Source organism: Oncorhynchus masou, chromosome 6 (assembly GCF_036934945.1).
Source record: "Oncorhynchus masou masou isolate Uvic2021 chromosome 6, UVic_Omas_1.1, whole genome shotgun sequence".
NCBI classification, from domain to species: Eukaryota; Metazoa; Chordata; class Actinopteri; order Salmoniformes; family Salmonidae; genus Oncorhynchus; species Oncorhynchus masou.
In genome coordinates, this window is record NC_088217.1 from 63,105,853 (window position 1) to 63,129,227 (window position 23,375).

General features: G+C 42.1%; 1 protein-coding gene and 1 long non-coding RNA gene across 3 annotated transcripts in view; one reads left to right on the forward strand and one right to left on the reverse strand.

The window, feature by feature from the left end:
- Positions 1-5,252: 5,252 nt before the first annotated feature.
- On the reverse strand, positions 5,253-9,075 carry LOC135541056 (zinc finger protein 391-like). Its single transcript, XM_064967188.1, has 3 exons — positions 9,053-9,075; positions 7,828-8,099; positions 5,253-5,780 (listed from the first exon to the last, which is right to left on the reverse strand). The coding sequence occupies exons 1-3, from the start codon at positions 9,073-9,075 to the stop codon at positions 5,332-5,334; spliced, it is 744 nt and encodes a 247-aa protein (XP_064823260.1). The 3' UTR covers positions 5,253-5,331.
- Positions 9,076-11,926: 2,851 nt separating this feature from the next.
- LOC135542418 (uncharacterized) overlaps positions 11,927-23,375 on the forward strand; it is a 32,122-nt gene continuing 20,673 nt past the window's right edge. Inside the window, exon 1 of one of the 2 annotated variants that reach the window (XR_010456077.1) lies at positions 11,927-12,168. This is a non-coding gene — a long non-coding RNA (uncharacterized LOC135542418). Of the gene's footprint in view, positions 12,169-12,487; positions 12,644-23,375 lie in introns of those variants that run through there. The other variant, XR_010456078.1, reaches the window with a different exon arrangement.

The window sequence follows — 23,375 nt, forward strand, 5'->3', positions numbered from 1 at the left end:
GGGTAGCTGGGCTGGGGGGTTGCGGCCCGGGCTCACAGAGGGCTGTGTCATGGAGGTAGCTGGGGGAATGTAACACACCGCCGTAGGTGACAGGGGGACTGGGGAAAAGTCACACACAGCTGTGGGGGAGGGGGCGCAGCCATGAGTCTCTGCTGCTTTAACTGTTGGAGTAAAGGGTTTGTTGGGTTGAGTGAATGTGACATTAGGGGGGGCCATGGTGACTTCCGTCCCTCCCTGGAAGCTCAGTGTGCCCCTATTTAGGTCTAACTGGCAGCCTGTGCTCCTAAGAAAGTCCAACCCCAGGATACAAGGGTCCTGCACAGCCGCCACCCACACAGGATGACGCACAGTCCTGCCCCCTACTGTCAGAGTCATTATTCCCTTCCCTTTCATGGGTGCCAGCTCACCTGTGACTGTGCGGAGCTGCACAGTTGTAGGCTCACACTGAGTCCAACCTGGCACAATATCTGGCCTCACCAGGGTTACTGTGGACCCAGTGTCCACCAGGGCGGAGCAGGGCACCCCCTCCACAGTGACAGGGACATGACAAAAGTCCCCAACACAGGTCCGGCCCACCACAACAACAGGCTCCATCCGCTTGCCCTCGTCTGCTTCTGGGGGAAGTGGAGCCTTGCTTCCCGTCTGTGCAGGTGGGCTCCTCCTGAAGATGATGGTGGTTGGGATAGAAAGCCAGGGTCCGCACTACCCGGTCTATGCGGACCCCGAGCCGTTTCCCTGAGCTCTGGGGGGACATGGGGCAATCTCGGCGCAGATGGCCTGGCTGGCCACAACCCCAGCAGACCCTGGGACCAGGGCTTGTGTTTCGTGCCGCCTGTAGCGACACAGCCCGAATGAGTTTTGTCATTTCGGCCACCCAAGCAGGCTTTTCCGGCTCTGGGCTGCTCTGCCCCCAGCTCGCACAGAGGGTGTGTCTCCCTGCACCCCCACCAAAGCCCCAGCTGAAGCCCCAGCCCACACCAGCTCCCTCTCCAAAGCCATCTCCAAGGCTGTCTGCAATGACTCAGGATGAGCCAGCTGGGTCTGTATGCGCAGCTCCGTAGGAGAGAGCGCCCGTATGAACTGGTCCCGTGCTAGCTCGCTCTTCACGGAGGGGGCATGTGAGCATATGCCCGCCGAGAGAGGCTCTCAATGTCATTAGCTAGCACCCGTAGAGGCTCTCCAGGCTGCCTGCGTCTATTACTCAGTTCGGAGCGCAGTAGCCCGGGCTGTACACACTGTCCATAGCGCCTCCTCAGTGCTCCCACTAAAGCACCATAATCATGCCTGTCCTCGGGGCTAATCAATATCAAACAGGCCAGAGCTTCATCCGTGAGGCATAAAGCCAACTGCAGTGCCCTTTCTTCATCCGACCACCCCTAAAATGAGCTAACAGTTCAAACTGAGCATGAAAAGCTTCCCAATCCGCCTTACCGGAATACTTCGGGTCTTAACAGATACGGACGCAGCCGGGAACTGGGCGCCGCCATGTTTGTTTACATCCTGAGCCCCAGATTCCTCGTCACGCCGCGTCGACGTCGCCACTTCGGTCCGCCCACCAGAATCCGCGCGAAATACAGTCGACGAAGCACTCATGCCTGCTTCAGCCGCCATCGCTCCTAACGTCCTCCCTCAAGCGGCCTCTGCGCTCCGACGCCCTGGCGATCTCCTCAGACAGAACCCCCGACGTCCATTCACACGCACCTCCTTGGCCATAATCGTCCCCTACCTCCACCTTCGGATTCCCTCGACGCATTTTCAACCCCGTTCTCACCTACGGTAGCTAGCGACATAAGTCAGCTAGCTAGCTGGCTAACTTGTATCAACGTTTTTACTTCTGACACCAATGTAATGACCTGACTAGATCATAAAGGAACAATTGTCCAGACAGAGGCTCGAGTTTGCGAATTGACGGTTTATTAAACCAACTTTACACAGGCTACTGTTTGGGCCGTAGCACACGCCAAAAAGATAACAGATAACCCATAAGCCAATCGTGACCTTCTCTTGGGAAGCCCAGACGTAAGAGAGAGAATAAAGGCTGAACCTGGTCTTAACTTCCAATGCTCACCCCCTGCCCAACCCCCTCCACGCCACTCCGCCAACCACCAGGATGCCCGGCATCAGAACATTCCAGGCATTCCCGTGATTGGCAGATAGCAGGTTGACTGACATGTCGGACCCCGCGAACACCGGGTACTGGTCAGTACAACACAACCACATCCTAGCCTAAGACATAACACACAGCTGTCTGTGCGGGTCGCTACAATACTGCTCCTACAAGGTGTAACAATACATGATGTAGATGTATATAATGAACAGACTAGGTCTGCACTGCTCCTACAAGGTGTAACAATACATGATGTAGATGTATATAATGAACAGACTTGGTCTATACTGCTCCTACATGGTGTAACAATACATCAGTTGAAGTCGGACGTTTACATACACTTAGGTTGGAGTCATTAAAACAACACATTTCTTGTTATCAAACTATAGTTTTGGAAAGTCGGTTAGGACATCTGATTTGTGCATGACACAAGTCACTCACCCTCTACTTGTTGATTTACTGTGACATCCTCCTCTTCCACGACAATGTTCAAATCCAGAGCTTCTTTCTACGTCCAGCAGACCACCTCTTCTTTTTAACAGGAGGGGAGAAGTTTAGCGACTAGCCTCGCGCGATGCAAATTTATGACATCTGCCTAAGGAACAACGTAAATATTAAAATAAATGGGGCAAATAGCTATAAAACAGAAGTATGTCTAAAACACATAGGGAAATATGCACTGAAACAGTCTAAAAAAGCTTGAATGTTTAGGCCATGTCGCCACGCAAGCTACCGAGGTTTCTGACTTGCTGTTGTTATTGAAGGAGCGTCTCGTCCACTAGATTTTACGTCACACTGGCAGGATCGTCATCAACTGACTGGAGTGGGTAACGCGGAAAAGGAAATGTTTATTTAATTTCTTGACAAAAAGGGGTATTTTTAAAATGTATTTCATTAAATAATATTATGTTGATACGTACAAAGGAAAGCATGTGTTGATTGATTAGTGAAGATTTGTAATGAATGAGAATGTATACTTTACATCTAACGCTGCATTGTCAGATTAATTCAGTCAAACAAAGCTCTGCAGCCTCGTTTAAAAGTTCTCCGTTCTATGAAAGCTGCTGGGAGCAAACTGGAGAATAGCTAGAGGAAAACAAAGCTAACTGTGCATCCTCAGGCCCTGGTATATCACCAGACTGCATACAAAGAGGCACTGAACACTGCACACAAGTTATACTTTACCAATCTCATTGCAAATGGTGACGGGAACCCCATAATTATATTTTCTGTAGTAAAGAAATTAGTTCAACCACTAAATAACTCCTTCTTTACCCACTCCATTGAATAAAGTACCATTTTTCAAATCCCCAAATCCAAAATAAATGCATTTACTTCACTGTACAATCTACCCCTTGATTCAGACCTGTCTCTCTGCTTCACACCGAGCCTCCCAGCTGCAGTTTCACTGTACAATCTACCCCTAGACTCAGACCTGTCTCTCTGCTTCACACTGAGCCTCCCAGCTGCAGTTTCACCACATTCTCATTGACAACCCCAACATCTGCCTCTGAAATGGTCCATAATATGAGGTCAACTACCTGCCCCTTGGACCGTTTTCCCACAGGACTCATACAATCATGAATCACTTTCTTAATTCAGGCACTGTGCCTAATTTCCTTAAAACGGCCTCCATCAAACCAACCTTGAGAAAATGTGCATGAACCCTTCCAGTCTGACTAGATACTACAGAACTACCTATCTACCAACAATCTGCATGAACCCTTCCAGTCTGGCTGTACACAACTACAGAACTACCTCTCAACTACAGGCGGCTGGTTGAACCTTAATTGGGGAGCCACCGTGCTTCTACATCTGCATTGATGTTTGGGGTTTTAGGCTGAGTTTCTGTATATCACTTTGTGACATCGGCTGATGTAAAAAGGGCTTTATAGAAAATACATTTGATTACAAGGTGTGGAGACCATCATATTAGGGTAGTGGTACTAGTAGTGGAGCTAGTACAATAACAAGGTGTGGAGACCATCATAGTATAGTAGTGGTATTAGTACAATAACAAGGTGTGGAGACCATCATAGTAGGTTAGTGGTACTAATACAATAACAAGGTGTGGTGACCATCATAGTATAGTAGTGGTACTAGTACAATAACAAGGTGTGGTGACCATCATAGTAGGGAAGTGGTACTAGTAGTGGAGCTAGTGCAATAACAAGGTGTGGAGACCATCATAGTATAGTAGTGGCACTAGTAGTGGAGCTATATTTGGCTGCAGCTGTATCCAATCAAAGTAATTTAACAATATCCAAATCAAATATCAAATCTAATTCAAGGTTGGAGTGAAGAATAGCAAAATTCAATTAATATATGTAATAACTTAATAGACTAGAGTCCTGTCCAGGAAGTACTTGTACATCAAGCTGCCTCATAATACAGAAACAGCTACAAGCCAAGGCTATTTACTTCCTTATATAATAATTTACATTTATCAATATCCAAATCATATCATGAACAACATCAGAGGGTTTATACTTGTACACAATTAATCAAAGCTCATAATGAAAACAAAATATTTATAATGAAAACGAAAATATTTCATTTGATTTTAGACATGACAGGCCTATTTTTTTGTCATATTTTCATTTAAACAATATGATTTTGCTGTGTCAAACAAAAACACAAATTCTCAGTCAAAAAACACAAGTCAGAACACAGTCTCTCTATTCTCTCATGTGATTTCAGGTCCTCTGACTGGGAAAATATCTTTCCACATTGAGAGCAGTGGTATGTCTTCTCCTCCTGTGTATGTATTCTTTCATGCTTATTCAGATGCCTCAACAGGTTAAATCTCTTTCCACAGTGGGAGCAGTGGTAGGTCTTATCCCTTCCTGTGTGTGTCCTCTCATGCCTTGTCAGACCCCCTAACTTGGTAAAACTCTTTCCACACAGGGAGCAGTGGTAGGGCTTATCCCCTCCTGAGTGTGTCCTCTCATGCCTCGTCAGGCCCTCTAACTTGGTAAAACTCTTTCCACACAGGGAGCATTGGTAGGGCTTTTCTTGTGGGTGTGTCCTCTCATGCTGTTTCAGGTTCACTAAACCCTAAAATTCTTTCCACACTGGGAACAGTGATAAGGCTTCTCTCCTGTGTGTATTCCTCCATGTAATTTCATGGACTTTAACTGGGTAAATCTCTTTCCACATATGGTGCATTGGTAAGGCTTTTTTCCTGTGTGTGTCCTCTCATGCTGTTTCAGGCTCACTAAACCCTAAAACTCTTTCCACACTGGGAACAGTGATAAGGCTTCTCTCCTGTGTGTGTCCTCTTGTGCCGATTTAGGTTCCCTAACTGGGTAAAATTCTTTCCACAGTGGGAACATAGGAAAGGATTTTCTCCCGTGTGTATTCTCGTGTGTTTTCAAGCTCCCTAACCAGGTAAAAGTCATTCCACATTTGGAACAGTGGTAAGGCTTCTCTCCAGAGTGTATTCTCTTGTGTATTAATAGGTACCCTAGTTCGTTAAAACTCTTTCCACACTGGGAGCATTGGAAAGGTTTTTCTCCTGTGTGTGTCCTCTCATGCCTATTCAGGTTCCCTAACTTGGTAAAAGTCTTTCCACAGTGGGAGCAGTGATGTCCTCCTTTTTCTTTGGGCATCTCTGGGTCTGATTGCCCTGAAGGACTCTTCCCGTTGTCAGAGGGAGATTCTGGTCTCTCTCCTGTCAAAGACAAACAGATTATCTAGTTACTTAGGTGTCTACTGTGCTGTACTGTGTGGCCAAACTTGTGAAACATATAAGTCTATGATTGTTTCAGATTTGGTCTTGTTTGGGGGAGTTCATTAAAATAAAAGCCAGTGTGAAAAACAGTGGTCACCAAGTCAATCATCAAACATTTCTGTAAAAATGTGTTTTCCGTTTGCTCCAGCAGTATTCTTAAAGTGTATAAGAATTTAGTGAATATTTAGCAAAGTTTTAGTGAATTTTGAATTTGAAATATATATATATATATATATTCAAATATTAGTTTGATGAGCCCGGCCTACAAGACCCAGTTCCATCTCCTGAGGCTGAAAGCCCAGAGACTTGCACTTTGCCTGGGTGTGCGCTTTTGTCTGGGGGCGCAAAAATGAACATTAGTGGCCATCAAGCTACTATCCTGAGACCGATATTACATTTTTGGCCAATACCGATATCCAATATTTTCCATGCCCCCAAAAAACGATACCGATAACCAATATTTAAAAATGTAGCGGCCTTTAAAGCATTCTAGTACAGTTAAATAGTTCACACACACAAGGATGCAGCGGTCTAAGCCACTGCACCTCAGTGCAAGAGGCGTCACTACAGTCCCTGGTTCAAATCCCGGCTGTATCCAGGCTGTATGATTGGGAGTCCCACAGTAGTTGTCTGTTATTGGTGTAGAGAGGATGACGAAAGAGAGGGATCCCACATGTGGATAGGAAGATACAAATTATAATTATTATGGGAAATATTAATTTAAAATCCAGGAATTTTAAAACTTTAGCTCTCGAGGATATGCCAGTAGGCTACAGTAGGTTGTATCTCTAGATCATGTCAGTAGGTTACAGTAGGTTATGGTAAGTTGTATCTCTCTAGGTCATGCCAGTAGGTCACAGTAGGTTACAGTAGGTTGTAACTCCCAAGGTCATGCCAGTAGGCTACAGTAGGTTGTAACTCTCTAGGTCATGGCAGCAAGCTAGAGTAGGTTTTATCCAAGTGGAAACAATGATCACAAACAACTTGCACAATCAAGTTCGACTTTAAATTAATTCCCCATAGCCAGCAACTTTCTTAGTGCAAAGGTTGCATGTTCAGATCTCATCACAGACAACTTTAGCATTTTAGCTAACTTTGCAACTACCTACTATTTTTCCAATGTGGAATGTGTCAAATTTGTTCAACAACAAAATGAATGGCATATTTGCTACGTGAGGTTTACTTGATCCAAAAGAAGTTTAGTAATGCTTAAGTGACATTTTTGTTAAAACCTTTATTTTACTCGGCAAGTCAGTTCAGAACATTAAGAACAAATTCTCATTTTCAATGAAGACCTAGGAACAATGGGTTAACTACCTAGTTCAGGGGCAGAACGACAGATTTTTACCTTGCCAGGTAAATCGTGCAACCTTTCGGTTACTAGTCCAACGCTCTAACCACTAGTCTACCCTACAGCTCCGGCAACTTTGATAAAAACACTAAAGGAGTTGTCTCCAGATCGCTATGCATATTCATGCGAGTCGCTTTGCATCCCTGTCCATTGAATACAAGCGGTTGACGTCAACAACCCTCATAGAATATAAACAATATATTATAATAATAAGAAGTATCCACCAATCCAAAGAAAGGATAGGCGGGAGCTAGACAACGCGCCGTTCCGCTTTGTGGAAACAACTCCCCTTGTTTGGGCGGAGAGACATCTTGTCAGTATATCCATAATCTTTGGTGTAGCCAACACAACTCTCACATGGCACTATTGGGGGGCACGGTGTGTACTAAAACATCACTACATGAAAACCTCTACATGCCGTACCCCACAGTCTGCGGTCAGCAGATAGACCCTTCTCAAATATATATATTAAGTCACTTTTTGGAAACGGCACGGATAAAACAAGGGGTGGCTTGTTATCTACATCGTCTGATTCTAGACATATCAGTCATCATCCTATTGCCCCTCCGTTGAAGAGGTATTGACGAGCCAACTCCGAATATCCAAAGTTAAAAACACATTTAAGGCGGTACTTACTGGTGTTAATCAGATCTCCCACCTCATCCTCTTCATCTTTCAATGTGACAGTAATCTCCCCTTCCTTCTTCACTCCAAAAACTGCATCCTCCTCTTCTTTCACTCTGAACTCGTCTTCCTCTTCTTTCACTGAAACGTCTTTCTCTTCTTCTTTCACTGTAACAGTCTCACCCTCTACTTCTTGTTTAACTGTGACATCCTCCTCTTCCTTCTCTCTTTCACGACAATGTTCAGCCCCAGAGCTTCTTCCTCCGTCCAGCAGACCTCCTCTTCTTTAACAGGAGAGTAGTTTAGGGAGCTCATGTTCGGGGATGTTAACTAGCTAGCTATCATTAGCGACTAGGCTAGTGCTAACTTAATCAGCCAGCTACTTTTGCTGACTAATACAAAATAACGTAATATTAAATAGGTTAACAAGTAGATACGACAGAAGTGTGTCTAAAACACAGTAGCTAATATACACCGAATTCGTATTAATAGCTTGAATCTTTCGGCTATGTTGGCTAGCAAGCTACCGAGGTGGTTGACCAGCTGTTTCAGAAGAACCGTCCACTAGATCATACGTCACGCTGGCAGCATCGCCTAAAAGACACACATCGCCGTCTGCTGACTGGAGGGGAAACGCAGTTGAGGATCATATTTTATTTTCAGACAAAGATTATTTTAAATGGATTTAATTAAATAATAATAATATATTGAGACATACAAAGACCTGATTGTGTTGATTGATTAGTGCGAATAAAAAAAGGTTTACTACAGCACATTTAAGGCAGTTTCATTGAGTAAATCTAAGTAAGTAGCTAGCTACTGTAGGTCTATACTGCTCCTACAAGGTGTAACAATACACCATGTAGATGTATATAATGAACAGACTAGGTCTATACTGCTCCTACAAGGTGTAACAATACATCATGTAGATGTATATAATGAACAGACTAGGTCTATACTGCTCCTACAAGGTGTAACAATACATCATGTAGATGTATATAATGAACAGACTAGGTCTATACTGCTCCTACATGGTATAGCAATACATCATGTAGATGTACACGACCTTACAAAAGTTTGGGGTAACCTAGAAATGTCCTTGCTCAAAGATCAACATTTTGGTCCATTAAAATAACATCAAATTGATCAGAAATACAGTGTAGACATTGTTAATGTTGTAAATGACTTTTGTAGCTGGAAACAGCTGATTTATTATGAAATATCTACAAAGGCATACAGAGGCACATTATCAGCAACCATTACTCCTGTGTTCCAATGGCACGTTGTGTTAGCTAATCCAAAATAATAATTTTAAAAGGCTAATTGATCATTAGAAAACCCCATTGTAATTATGTTAGCACAGCTGAAAACTGTTGTGCTGATTTAACAAAAGCTTTTGTAAACAGTGTGTGGTCCTTCTTGTTCTTTAACAAAGCTTTTGTAAACAGTGTTGTTGCACAACAATCAGGCAGTAGAACAACCATAATCATCACCCTGTTGACCAATCTTCCCTCCCCTGAACATTGGGTTTGATTCAGATCCTGCCAGTGTACCAGGTGGACATTAGGTTTGATTCAGACCCTGCCAGCATGGCCAGAAATGTATTCTAAGGTCAGTAACTTATAACCACAGAACTTTCATGCATGACTAAAAACACCTAAGTTTTAGATTTACTGCCATGGTCTAGTATATCACTGCCTAAGACACCATTCACAATGCTGGTTGAGGTATAAGTAAAATATGAAATATTATTTCCTAATTGTGAAAAATTCCCTACTCCTTTAAAAAAATATTACAAATAATTTCAGACTCATATGTCATTTTAAATATCTCAATTCAATCCAGCTGGGCCTTTTTAACACAGACAGTTGTTCCTGCTGTAGATGTTATGCCTTTGTACAGATCTAGGATCAGTTCTCCTCCACAATGCATACACAGAACCAGTCAATTGTTTGGACACACCTACAAATTCAATGTTTTTTCTTTATTTTAACTATTGTCTACATTGTAGAATGATAGTGAAGACATCAAAACTATTAAAAAAAACTAATATGGAATCATGTAGTAACCAAAAAAAGTGTTAAACAAATCAAAATATATTCTATATTTTAATGTTTTATATTCTTCACGTCTATAATTTTTAAAGGCTAATTGATCATTAGAAAACCCTTTTGCAATTATGTTAGCACAGCTGAAAACTGTTGTTCTAATTAAAGAAGCAATAAAACTATTCTTCTTTAAACTACTTTAGTATCTGGAGCATCAGCATTTGTGGGTTCAATTACAGGCTCAAAATGGCCAGACACAAATAACTTTATTTTGAAATTCGTTAGTCTATTGTTTTTCTGAGAAATTAAGGCTATTCCATGCGAGAAATTGCCAAGAAACTGAAGATCTCTGTCACAACTTCCACCGAAGTTGGCTCCCCTGCCTGTTCGAGTGGTGCTCGGCGGTCGTTGTATAGTAGGTTGTCGCGGGATTGTTTTTTTTTCAGTTATTCTGTTATTTGGTGGTTCTCCTGTATGTATTCTCCGGACTATTTTAGTCCTGTGTTTGGGCTGGTCAAATGTTATGCGCTCTGTGTGTTGGCGTGACCGTTTTTTGTGAACCGGAGAATAAATTTACAATCTACTGAACCCTGCTCTCTGCGCCTGATTCCACCCACCACTCCTAGTAATTCGTGACAATCTCGTACAATAATGTGTAATACTCCCTTCACAGAACAGCACAAAATGGCACTAACCAGAATAGGAGGCCCCAGTGCACAACTGAGTAAGAGGACAAGTACATTAGTGTCTAATTTGAGAAACAGGCGCCTCACAAGTTTTCAACTGGAAGCTTTGTCAAATAGTACCTGCAAAACACCAGTCTCAACGTCAACAGTGAATATGCGACTCCGGGATGTTGGCATTCTAGGCAGAGTTGCAAAGAAACATCCATATTTCATATTTCACATCCACATGTTTTAAAGAAAATAAAAGATTAAGATGGGCAAAATAACACAGACATTGGGCAGTGGAAGATTGGAAAAAAGTTATGGACAGATGAATCTAAGTTTGAGGTGTTCAGATCACGAACAAGAACATTCGTGAGATGCAGAAAAGATGGAGTGCTTGATGACGTCTGTCAAGCATGGTGGAGGCAATGTGATGGTCTGGGGTGCTTTGGTGGTGGTAAAGTGGGAGATTTGTACAGGGTAAAAGAGTCTTCCTTCTTCAAGATCCATCACTCCATTTTGCAACGCAATGCATACCCTGTGCACGGTGCTTAATTGGAGCCAATTTCCTCCTACAACAGGACAATGACCCAAAGCACAGCTCCAAACTATGCAAGAACTATTTAGGGAAGAAGCAGTCAGCTGGTATTCTGTCTATAATGGAGTGGTCAGCACGGTCACCGGACCTCAACCCTATTGAGCTGTTGTGGCAGCATCTTGACCGTATGATACGTAAGAAGTGCCCATCAAGCCAATCCAATTTGTGGGAGGTGCTTCAGGATGCATGGGGTGAAATCTCTTTAGATTACCTCAACAAATTGACAACTAGAATGCCAAAGGTCTGCAAGGCTGTAATTGCTGCAAATGGAGGATTCTTTGATGAAAGCAAAGTTTGAAGGACACAATTATTATTCCAATTCTAAATCATTATTTATAACCTTGTCAACGCCTTGACTATATTTCCTATTCGTTTTGCATAAAATCCATGCTGCATTGTAGGTAAATGGTGACTTGCTGACTGATTTATAAATAATAATGAGTAGTTATTTATGATGCAAGGTGATGTGTAGATCAGTCAGTTGGCAGTCGCCTGCAGTGTCGAACAAGTCCAATACCAAATCAATCAGGTGGTTGTTTGATGAAATTAAGCTTCAGACGTCATTGATCACGTATAAAGTGATACAGGCTTCAGGAACACTGCGTTGAAGTTTACTGCTTAGCGATTTTGACGCATGCCTCGTAACTCTGGTATCAAACGTAACATCCATATCGACAAGTTGACAAAACAAAAAGGAGCAAGCGCGTATGATTTTCTCTTTCGTTTTGTGCCCACAGCAAGAAGGCACCAGAGCCTACCATGCTAACGGGTTCCCACTAGATAACACAACCACACAGTGCATGGAAAGCATAAGGCGTGGCTAACATTTGAAAGCTTGAGCAAGATACCGAGCAAGCATACAAACTCTGTAGATCCTCCATATGACGTTGAGAAAAAGTGCATTAGTAGTTTAGAAGATATCCGGAAATACGTGAATCAATATGTAATGACGCAAAACCACAACTGTTTGTGCTTATAGGAAACCAGATCGTGACTACAACTCAGTTACTAAGTCTAATCACACTGTGTTGTTACACTGGTGAGTAAAAACTCATGCTTCCTACACTTTTACTTTTTGACTGAAAATTAAATATACATTTTACTCAACTGCGTTACCCACTCCAGTCAGCAGATGTGCGACGTTAAGGCAATGCTGTTAGTGTGACGTATAAACGAGTGGACGGAACGCTTCTTTCAACAGCAGCAACAGTTAGTCAGACACCTCGGTAGCTTCCTCGACACTCTCCTCCTAAAGAACAGGAGGATATCACAGAAAACGAGAAGTAGAGGGCGAGGCCGTTACTGTGAAAGAAGGGGAAGATGCGTTCAGAGTGAAAGAGAAGGAGGATGCAGTTTATGAAGAGGAGGAGGGGGAGATGACTGTTACATCGAAAAAGGAGGAGGAGGAAGAAGTGGAGGAAACTGGATATCTGGGCCCGGTTTCCCATCCAATGGTTCTAACGGTGAACTTAACCGTTAGATGGTTTTGAAAAACCTTTCCCGGATTAACACTAGTCTTAAATACAGAGGCACAAACTCTGCAGTTGTTTAACTAGTTTTTGGTGTTAAAGCGGAAATCTGCAATTGTTACATCCATATTGTGACCTTTAAATTATTTATATATAGTCATTGATTCTTGAAGAATATAACACATGCCTCATGAGCGTAATTCAACTGTTGTACTCCATCAGAACCCAAAATAAGTTGTTTTTTTCTCCAATGTTTAGAAACTATATAAATCAACACTATAGCCTCAACGTGGTTAAAACTATAATGTTGATATCATGGATGGTCAGTCCTTGCATCCATAGGTCGGTCTGTCTGTAGTTACATTTCTCCAACCCCATCATCATCTTATATCCAAAACAGTGGTGGAATTACAGCTCTGATATTGTTTCAACTGCAGATTGCTGGGTTGTGTGTGTGTTTTTAAACCGCAACAAAATGGCTGCCCAGAGGCTTGGTTTGGTAAACAGCTGAGGGATTGGGGAAGGAGAAGTGTAACCACTCAAATTCATAGAGAAAGCTATTGTGGCAACCGTAACCCAACACATAGTGACCTCGTCAAGAAATTCAGACATCTTGGCTTAACAGATATAAGGTGTTGGCTTAACAGTCGCTGGACTCAGGTTTGAGTTCAGCTCAGGGCTACCCCCTGAATTCACTACACTATGAATACAAGGACTGGGCATCCATGAGGTCAAAATTATCGTTTTAAACAGATTTTGATGCTATATCGTATATTCTATAATTGCCAGTAAAGATTTCCTGTGGGGGCAAATTATTAGAGCTGTTGATAAGTCATTGTATAATATTCAGCCAATTTTATTTCATGCCATTACATTAATGGTAAGACATACCTATATTCAATTACATTCATGAATTGGTTTGAAACCTTTGTTTTAAACCCTTCTCAAAGTTGGTGCCTTGATGGATTTGTAAAAAATGGTTTGTCATAACACTTATTTATATATTTAAATGTAACCTTTATTTAACTAGGTAAGTCAGTTTAAGAACAAATTCTTATTTACAATGACTGCCTACCCTGGACGGCGTGCGCCGCCCTATGGAACTCCCAATCATGGCCGGTTGTGATACAGCCTGGATTTGAACCAGGGTGTCTGTATTGAAGCCTCAAGCACTGAGATGGTGAGATGGTGTCCGGAGCACCAAAATCATGTTCTAGTGCTGTCCACAACTAAAATACATCTTGGTCAACCAGGAGTCATCTTTTCTTTATACCAATCGCTGCATGTGTTTTCATAAAATCTATATGTACTGAACTTGTTTGATTAAATAAGACACACAAATGACTAGAGGGAGCCAGTCATCAATATGACCTGACTAGAGGGAGCATCAATATGACCTGACTAGAGGGAGCATCAATATGACCTGACTAGAGGGAGCATCAATATGACCTGACTCAGAGGGGGAGCCAGACCTGACTCAATATGACCTGACCTGAGAGGGAGTCATCAATATGACATCAATCAATATGACCTGACTAGAGGGAGCATCAATATGACCTGACTAGAGGGAGCATCAATATGACCTGACTAGAGGGAGCCAGTCATCAATAAGACCTGACTAGAGGGAGCCAGTCATCAATAAGACCTGACTAGAGGGAGCCAGTCATCAATAAGACCTGACTAGAGGGAGCCAGTCATCAATAAGACCTGAATAACCTGACCTCATCAATATGACCTGACCAGAGGGAGCCAGTCATCAATAAGACCTGACCTGACCAGAGGCCAGTCATCAATATGACCAGTCATCAATAAGACCTGACCTGAGAGGGAGACCAGTCATCAATAAGACCTGACTAGACCTGACTAGGGAGCCAGTCATCAATAAGACCTGACTAGAGGGAGCATCAATATGACCTGACTAGAGGGAGCATCAATATGACCTGACTAGAGGGAGCATCAATATGACCTGACTAGAGGGAGCCAGTCATCAATATGACCTGACTAGAGGGAGCCAGTCATCAATATGACCTGACTAGAGGGAGCCAGTCATCAATAAGACCTGACTAGAGGGAGCCAGTCATCAATAAGACCTGAGTCATCAATATGACCTGACTAGAGGGAGCCAGTCATCAATATGACCTGACTAGAGGGAGCCAGTCATCAATATGACCTGACTAGAGGGAGCCAGTCATCAATATGACCTGACTAGAGGGAGCCAGTCATCAATATGACCTGACCAGAGGGAGCCAGTCATCAATATGACCTGACTAGAGGGAGCCAGTCATCAATATGACCTGACTAGAGGGAGCCAGTCATCAATATGACCTGACCAGAAGAACCTCCCCCCTCCGCTGCTGTACTAAATTCTGCCGTTCTGCTCCTGAAGTTTTCAGTAATAGACTAACAGACTACAGATCGATAGACTAATAGACTAGTAATAGACTGCAGCAGTAGTCGGCAACCTTTTCCATTTGTAGTGCCAAATTATCTGACCATTTCTACCAATCTGGGTGCCAGTTATGATTTTCATATGCACATTTTCGTGGAACAGTTTCATTTAATTTATAATAGTATCTCAAAATTATTGTCTGTGATTAATCTACATTATATCTACATTAAAATTATACAAATCTAAAAGTAACTTTTATTGCCATTGCCAACTATGTAAAAAAAAAAAATAGCCTACATAAAGCCAACAACTAAAAACATTGTTCTGCAGGTAGGAAATATCATGATAAAAATAAATATCCTAGAAACCACATTGGTTGCACTTGGCCTGTTTACAACAAACTTGAAACATTGTATCAACTGGCCTCCAAAACTTGCAACATTGTATGAAGTATTCTAGGCCCTCAGAGTTTCCGGGCACCAGTGAGTTCAGGACAGACACAGCTGTCGACTATTTGTGCAAAGGATAAGAAGTAATCAGTTATTTCATGACATTTCCACTGGATCAGAGCATTACATTTTTGCCTTTCATCCCGAGTGGTTATCGAAAGGGTGAGAGCTGGAAATCTTTTACGAAAATACTTTGAGGAACTATTGTCATTCGCAATTGATTTTGATTAGACTTTGTTTACTTGCTGTTTGAGGTGAAGAATTTTTTTTATTTAAGAAGCTCCACAACTCATTAGTGGTGGTGCGTTAAGACAATCAGAAATACTATCAGACATCCCCAAATAGGCCCATTTTTATAGGCCTACATTTGCGCGCAGGCCAGGTAGACTAGTCCTACTTCTATATGCGTAATCAGGTGTGCATCCTTACTCAACATTGACAGGAGTGTTTCAAACAAAAGACAATGAATAAATTGACAACTGACGCATCTTGTGTGGTCAGGTCTGGGTGATCTGCCATGCGCCATTTCATTTAGTTTTCGTTTGGGTCGGCTTGGGGAATGATTGTATTTCCCCATAGTATGTTTTATCGAAGTTGACCGACTGAAAGGGAGTGTAACTTTATGACTATTGTTGGATTCGGGCTAAACTTTGAACATTGAGATATTAAAGACATGATTGGTCAGACGCAGAGTATATGAAAGAGTGAGATCTGTAGAAAGACAGAGTGCCTGTGGAATGTGCTGGGTGGATGGGAGGGGATAACAGGATTGCTATAGGGGAAGCGGATGGACATCTGTGGATTAGGTGAAGGAGGGGTTGAGGTCAGGATGTCAGGTCAGATCACCGAAGGGAGTAGTAAGGGTTTAGTATCCTGTTTCCCTCTTCCTGTCGAACCAGAAGATGTAAGGATTGGAGAGAATAAGTGTCCAAAGTGGGGTATATATACTTGTGAGAACATGTTTGTGTCTGAATTACAGCTGTAACGACCCTTAACCAATATTTACATTTGGTTAAGCTTCTCTAGTGTCCGTGAGTTATTTACTCTGAAAAATTAGAACCTAATTAGAACCTAACTATAATTACTGTTCCCTGAAAGAAGGAAACGAGGTAAAACATCTGTTTGGCCCCACCCCTTCCTGGGTCGGTGAAGTGCGGTATTAAATTTAAGGAATAAATCTATGTCTCGCGCTCATCACCAGTAGAAGGCGGGGTTTCCAGCATGGTGTGAATTTAATGGTATGTTGTACCTAGTTTCTCTCCTATAGTCATAACGTTACGCTTGTCAACTTAAATACGGGATCTTGCTGTTTGACAGTTTTTTTTGTATTCTGAAATGCACTCGACCTACGTATCATTTAGTTGCTCCTTATGTTACGCTGGAAAAACAGTTTTGGTGGGCACAGAAATACTAAGTAATGTCAGAGTTAGCTAAATCCAATGGTTTTTAACTGAGTCATCTTGTAATCCAAGATGGTGTTGCAGTAAGACGTGCTTGCTGTTGTAAATATTATGTTTTTTTTGTCTTTGAAATATATTGCAGTATATTTCAATCTCTTTTTCCATTTTTAAATTAAATATACCTTCCGGCAACCCGCCTCACCCAATGTGATACGAATCTGCTATTTTTTTAGTCCTTATAGCTAGAACCTAGCCATCAGAACCTAGCCATCAGAACCTAGCCATCAGAACCTAGCCATCAGAAACTAAACAATTACATACTAGCTATTTAGTCATTGTTAGCCACTGCTAGCAGCTTTTACCTTTTTAGCTCAGACACTAGCCGGCTTTTGGCCTGGATAATACCTGCCAATCTGCACAGCGCAATATCAACCCTGAGCATATCGGCTAATAGCTAATGCCCTTGTCCCGAAGCTAGCACCAGTTAGCCTCAAGCCAGGTGCATCTCCCGGCTAGCAAACAAAGTTAGTCCAGCCACAATACCTCTTTTGCCAATTGGCCTGGACCCTTTGTCAACAAGGAGCCCCTTCGATCCATCACGACTGGTCTGCCGTCATAATTCCGTCTGTAATTCCTTCCTGTGCAGGACGTCGGTGACACCCTTGTCCCGAAGCTAGCACCAGTTAGTCTCAAGCCAGGTGCATCTCCTGGCTAGCGTAGTAACGACTACCTAACGTCTTCCCTGTTTCATACAATTGAAGTCTAAAGTTTACATACAGTTAGGTTGGAGTCATTAAAACTCGTTCTTCAACCACTCCACACATTTCTTTTTAACAAACTAGTTTTGGCATGTCGGTTAGGACATCTACTTGGTGCATGACACAAGTAATAGTTTGCAGACAGATTATTTCACTTATAATTCACTGTTTCACAATTCCAGTGGGTCAGAAGTTTAAATACACTATGCTAACTGTGCCTTTTAACAGCTTGGAAAATTCCAGAAAATTAGGTCATGACTTTAGAAGCTTCTGATAGGCTAATTGACATAATTTGAGTCAATTGGAAGTGTACCTGTGGATGTATTTGAAGGCCTACCTTCAAACTCAGTGCCTCTTTGCTTGACATGGGAAAATCAAAAGAAATCAGCCAATCAGCCAAAAATTGTAGACCTCCAAAAGTCTGGTTTATCCTTGGGAGCAATTTCCAAACACCTGAAGGTACCACGTTCATCTGTACAAACAATAGTACGCAAGTATAAACACCATGGGACCACACAGCCATCATTCCACTGAGGAAGGAGACGCGTTTTGTCTCCTAGAGATTAACGTACTTTGGTGCAAAAATTGCAAATCAATACCAGAACAGCAGCAAAGGTCCTTGTGAAGTTGCTGGAGGAAACGTGTACAAAAGTATCTATTAGAGGTCGACCGATTATGATTTTTTTTAACACCGATACCGATTATTGGAGGACCATTATAGCCAATACCGATTAAATCGGCCAATTTATTATTATTATTATTATTTTTTTATAATGACAATTACAACAATACTGAATGAACACTTATTTTAACTTAATATAATACATCAATAAAATGAATTTAGCCTCAAGTAAATAATGAAACATGTTCAATTTGGTTTAAATATGGCAAAAACAAAGTGTTGGAGAAGAAAGTAAAAGTGCAATATGTGCTGTGTAAGAAAGCTAACGTTTCAGTTCCTTGCTCAGAACATGAGAACATATGAAAGCTGGTGGTTCCTTTTATCATGAGACTTCAATATTCCAAGGTAAGAGGTTGTAGTTAATATAGGACTTACAGGACTATTTCCCTCTCTACCATTTGTATTTCATTTACCTTTGACTATTGGATGTTATTATAGGCACTTTAGTATTGCCAGTGTAACAGTATAGTTTCCGCCCCTCTCCTCGCTCCTCCCTGGGCTCGAACCAGCAACACAACGACAACAGCCACCATCGAAGCAGCGTTACCCATGCAGCGCAAAGGGAACAACTACTTGAAGGCTCAGAGCGAGTGGTGTTTAAAACTCTATTAGCGAGCGCTAACTAGCTAGCCATTTCACTTCGGTTACACCAGCCTCATCTCGGGAGTTGATAGGCTTGAAGTCATAAACAGTGCAATGCGTGATGCACAACGAAGAGCTGCTGGCAAAACTCACGAAAGTGCTGTTTGAATGAATGTTTACGCGCCTGCTTCTGCCTACCACCGCTCAGTCAGATACTTAGATACTTGTATCCTTGTATGCTCAGGCAGATTATATGCAACGCAGGACACGCTAGATAATATCTAGTAATATCATCAACCATGTGTAGTTAACTAGTGATGATGATTGTTTTCATAAGATAAGTTTAATGCTAGCTCGGAACTTACCTTGGCTTACTGCATTCGTGTAACAGGCAGTCTCCTTGTGGAGTGCAACGAGAGAGGCAGGTCGTTATTGCGTTGGACGAGTTAACTGTAAGGTTGCAAAATTGGATCCCCGAGCTGACAAGGTGAAAATCTGTCGTTCTGCCCCTGAACAAGGCAGTTAACTCATCGTTCCTAGGCCGTCATTGACAATAAGAATGTGTTTTTAATCTCTCTAGGGTAGGGTGCAGCATTTGGAATTTTGAATGCAAAGCATGCCCAAATTCAACGGCCTGCTACTCGGGCCCAGAAGATAAGATATGCATATAACTGGTAGATTTGTATAGATTACACTCCAAAGTTTAAACTGATTTAGCAGGTGAAAACCTGAGAAAAATCCAGTCAGGAAGTAGGTTTTTTTTGTTGGTTTTGTAGTTTTCTATTCAATGCCATTACAGTATCCATTGATTCGGACTCAATTTGCAGTTCCTATACCTTCCACTAGATGACAACAGTCTTGTATTCTTATAAATGAGGGAGTAAGACCAGTCTGAACGAGTGGACCCTAACTTGTTTACCTTTTATATTGACGACGTTGTTGTCCGGTTGAAATATTATAGATCATTTATGCTAAAAAACTAAATAGGCAAAAAAATTGAATATAAACATCGTTTGACATGTTTCTATGAACTTTACGGATACAGTTTTGATTTTTTTTGGTGTGATTGTTTTGACTGAGTTTGAGCCTGTGTATTACTGAAGAAAACGCGCTAACAAAACTGAGGTTTTTGGATATAAAGAGACTTCATCGAACAAAAGAAACATTTATTAAGTAAATGAATGTCTTCTGATTGCCACCATATGAAGATCATCAAAGGAAAGGGATTAATTTTATCTCTATTTCTGAGTTTTGTAACGCTTCTGCTTGGCTGGTTACTGTTTGTAATAATTTGTCAACTGGGCTATGTTCTGGGCTAGGTATGTTCTGGGCCAGGTATGCTTTCGCCGAAAAGCATTTTATAAATATGACACTGGTTGGTTTAACAAGAAGTTCATCTTTAAACATATGTAAAATATGTCTTGTTTTCTGAATTTTTATAATGAGCATTTCTGTAACTGAATTTGGCGCTCTGCAACCTCACTGGATGTTGGCCAGATGAGAGGTTAAATAAAGATATATATATATATTTATTTTTTATTGTTTTATCGGCACTTCGGGGCCCAAAAATACAGAATTATTTATTTTATTTTTCTGAATGTTATGAACTTGAAATCGGCCCTAATTAATCGGCCATTCCGATTAATCGGTCGACCTCTAGTATCTATATCCACAGTAAAACGAGTCCTATATCGATATAATCTGAAAGGCCGCTCAGCAAGGAAGAAGCCACTGTTACAAAACCGCCATAAAAAGCCAGACTACGGTTTGCAACTTGTACTTTTTTGGAAAAATGTCCTCTGGTCTGATGAACAAAAATAGAACTGTTTGGCCATAATGACCATCATTATGTTTGGAGGAGAAAGGGGAGGCTTGCAAGCCAAAGAACAACATCCCAACAGTGATGCATGGGGGTTGGGGTATCATGTTGTGGGGGTGCTTTGCTTCAGGAGGGACTGGTGCCCTTATCAAAAAAGTTAGCATCACGAGGAATTAAAATGACGTGGATATCTTGAAGCAACATCTCAAGACATCAGTCAGGAATTTAAAGCTTGGTCACAAATGGGTCTTCAAGGCCTTTCTAATCGACCTAGCCCGGGTATCCTGGAAGGATATTGACCTCAGCCCATCAGTAGAGGATGCCTGGTTGTACTTTAAAAGTAATTTCCTAACCATCTTAAATAAGTAGGCCTTTCAAAAAATGTAGAACTTAGAACAGATATAGCCCTTAGTTCACTCCAGACCTGACTGCCCTCGACCAGCACAAAAACATCCTGTGGCGTACTACACTAGCATCGAATAGTCCCCGCGATATACATATTTTCAGAGAAGTCGGCAACTAATACACACAGTCAGTGAGGAAAGCAAAGGCTAGCTCTTTCAAACAAATTTGCATCCTGTAGCTCTAACTCCAAAAAGTTCTGGGACACTAAAGTCCATGGAGAATAAGAACACCTCATCCCAGCAGCCCACTGCACTGAGGCTAGGAAACACTGTCACCACCGATAAATCCACAATAATCGAGATTTTCAATTAGCTTTTCTCTACGGCTGGCCATGCTTTCTTCCTGGCTACCCCAACCCTGGCCAACAGCTCCGCACCAGCCGCAGCTACTTGCCCAAGCCTCCCCAGCTTCTCCTTCACCCAAATCCAGATAGCTGATCTGAAATAGCTGTAAAACCTGGACCTGTACAAATCAGCTGGGCTAGACAATCTGGACCCTCTCTTTCTAAAATTATCCGCCACCATTGTTGCAACCCCTATTACTAGTCTGTTCAACCTCTCTTTCATATCTTCCGAGATTCCTAAAGATTGGAAAGCTTCCCCCTCATCAAAGGGGGTGACACTCTAGACCAAAACTGTTAGACCTATATCCATCCTGTCCTGCCTTTCTAAAGTCTTCGAGCTGGCCAAGTTAATTAACAGATCACTGACCATTTCGAATCCCACCGTACCTTCTCTGCTGTGCAATCCGGTTTCCGAGCTGGTCATGGGTGCACCTCAGCCACGCTCAAGGTACTAAAGGATATCATAACCGCCTTCGATAAAAGACAGTACTGTGCAGCAGTCTTCATCGACCTGGCCTGTTGGACTGTAAACTCTCCTTCCAGACTCAAATTAAGCATCTCCAATCCAAAATTAAATCTAGAGTTGGCTTTCTATTCCGCAACAAAGCCTCCTTCACTCACACCGCCAAACTTACCCGAGTAAAACTGACTATCCTACCGATCCTCGACTTCGGCGATGTCATCTACAAAATAGCTTCCAATACTCTACTCAGCAAACTGGATGCAGTTTATCACACAGCCATCCGTTTTGTTACTAAAGCACCTTATACCACCCACCGCTGCGACCTGTATGCTCTAGTCGGCTTGCCCTCGCTACATATTCGTCGCCAGACCCACTGGCTCCAGGTCATCTACAAGTCCATGCTAGGTAAAGCTCCTCCTTATCTCAGTTCACTGGTCACGATGGCACGCTCTCCAGCAGGTGTATCTCACTGATCATCCCTAAAGCCAACACCTCATTTGGCCGCCTTTTCGTTCGAGTTCTCTGCTGCCTGTGACTGGAACGAATTGCAAAAATCGCTGAAGTTGGAGACTTTTATCTCCCTCACCAACTTCAAGCATCTCCTATCTGAGCAGCTAACCGATCGCTGCAGTCTATCGATAAATAGCCCACCCAATTTACCTACCTCATCCCCATACTGTTTATATTTATTTACTTTTCTGCTCTTTTGCACACCAGTATCTCTACCTGTACATGACCATCTGATCATTTATCACTCCAGTGTTAATCTGCAAAATTGTAATTATTCGCCTACCTCCTCATGACTTTTGCACACAATGTATATAGACACTCTTTTTTCTTTTTTTTCTACTGTGTTATTGACTTGTTAATTGTTTACTCCATGTGTAACCCTGTGTTGTCTGTTCACACTGCTATGCTTTATCTTGGCCAGGTCGCAGTTGTAAATGAGAACTTGTTCTCAACTAGCCTACCTGGTTAAATAAAGGTGGAATAAAAAAATAAAAATCGGAACTTATTAAGGTTAAAAAAGGGTTCTATAGAACCGTCGACAGGATCTTCTCCGAGGTTAAATGAACTCCTAACACTGAACAATATGGAAATATTCCTGATCTACAACCCTATACATAAACGTGTACAAATCTCAGGAGATGCTGCTGGAGGAATAAAGACCAGCGTAATTTAGCCTACATGTTGGGGATGGGTCCCAATAAATGGACGTATGTGAAAGATAAATTATTCCCATTCCCTGCGGATATACTTGCAGGATTTTACAATTTACATATTTGTGTATACCGACATCAAATCCTATCAAAGGGTCGGAGACAGCTGTGTGCCACTCCTGAGAACAGTTCATATAGACGAAAAGGATGGGGACATAGTCACTGTCACCTACGACAAGCCACACTACGTACCTGTAAGCAAGAAATATATTGAAAACATTCGTGTTGAGCTTAAAACGGATCAGAACGAAAACATTAATTACCCAG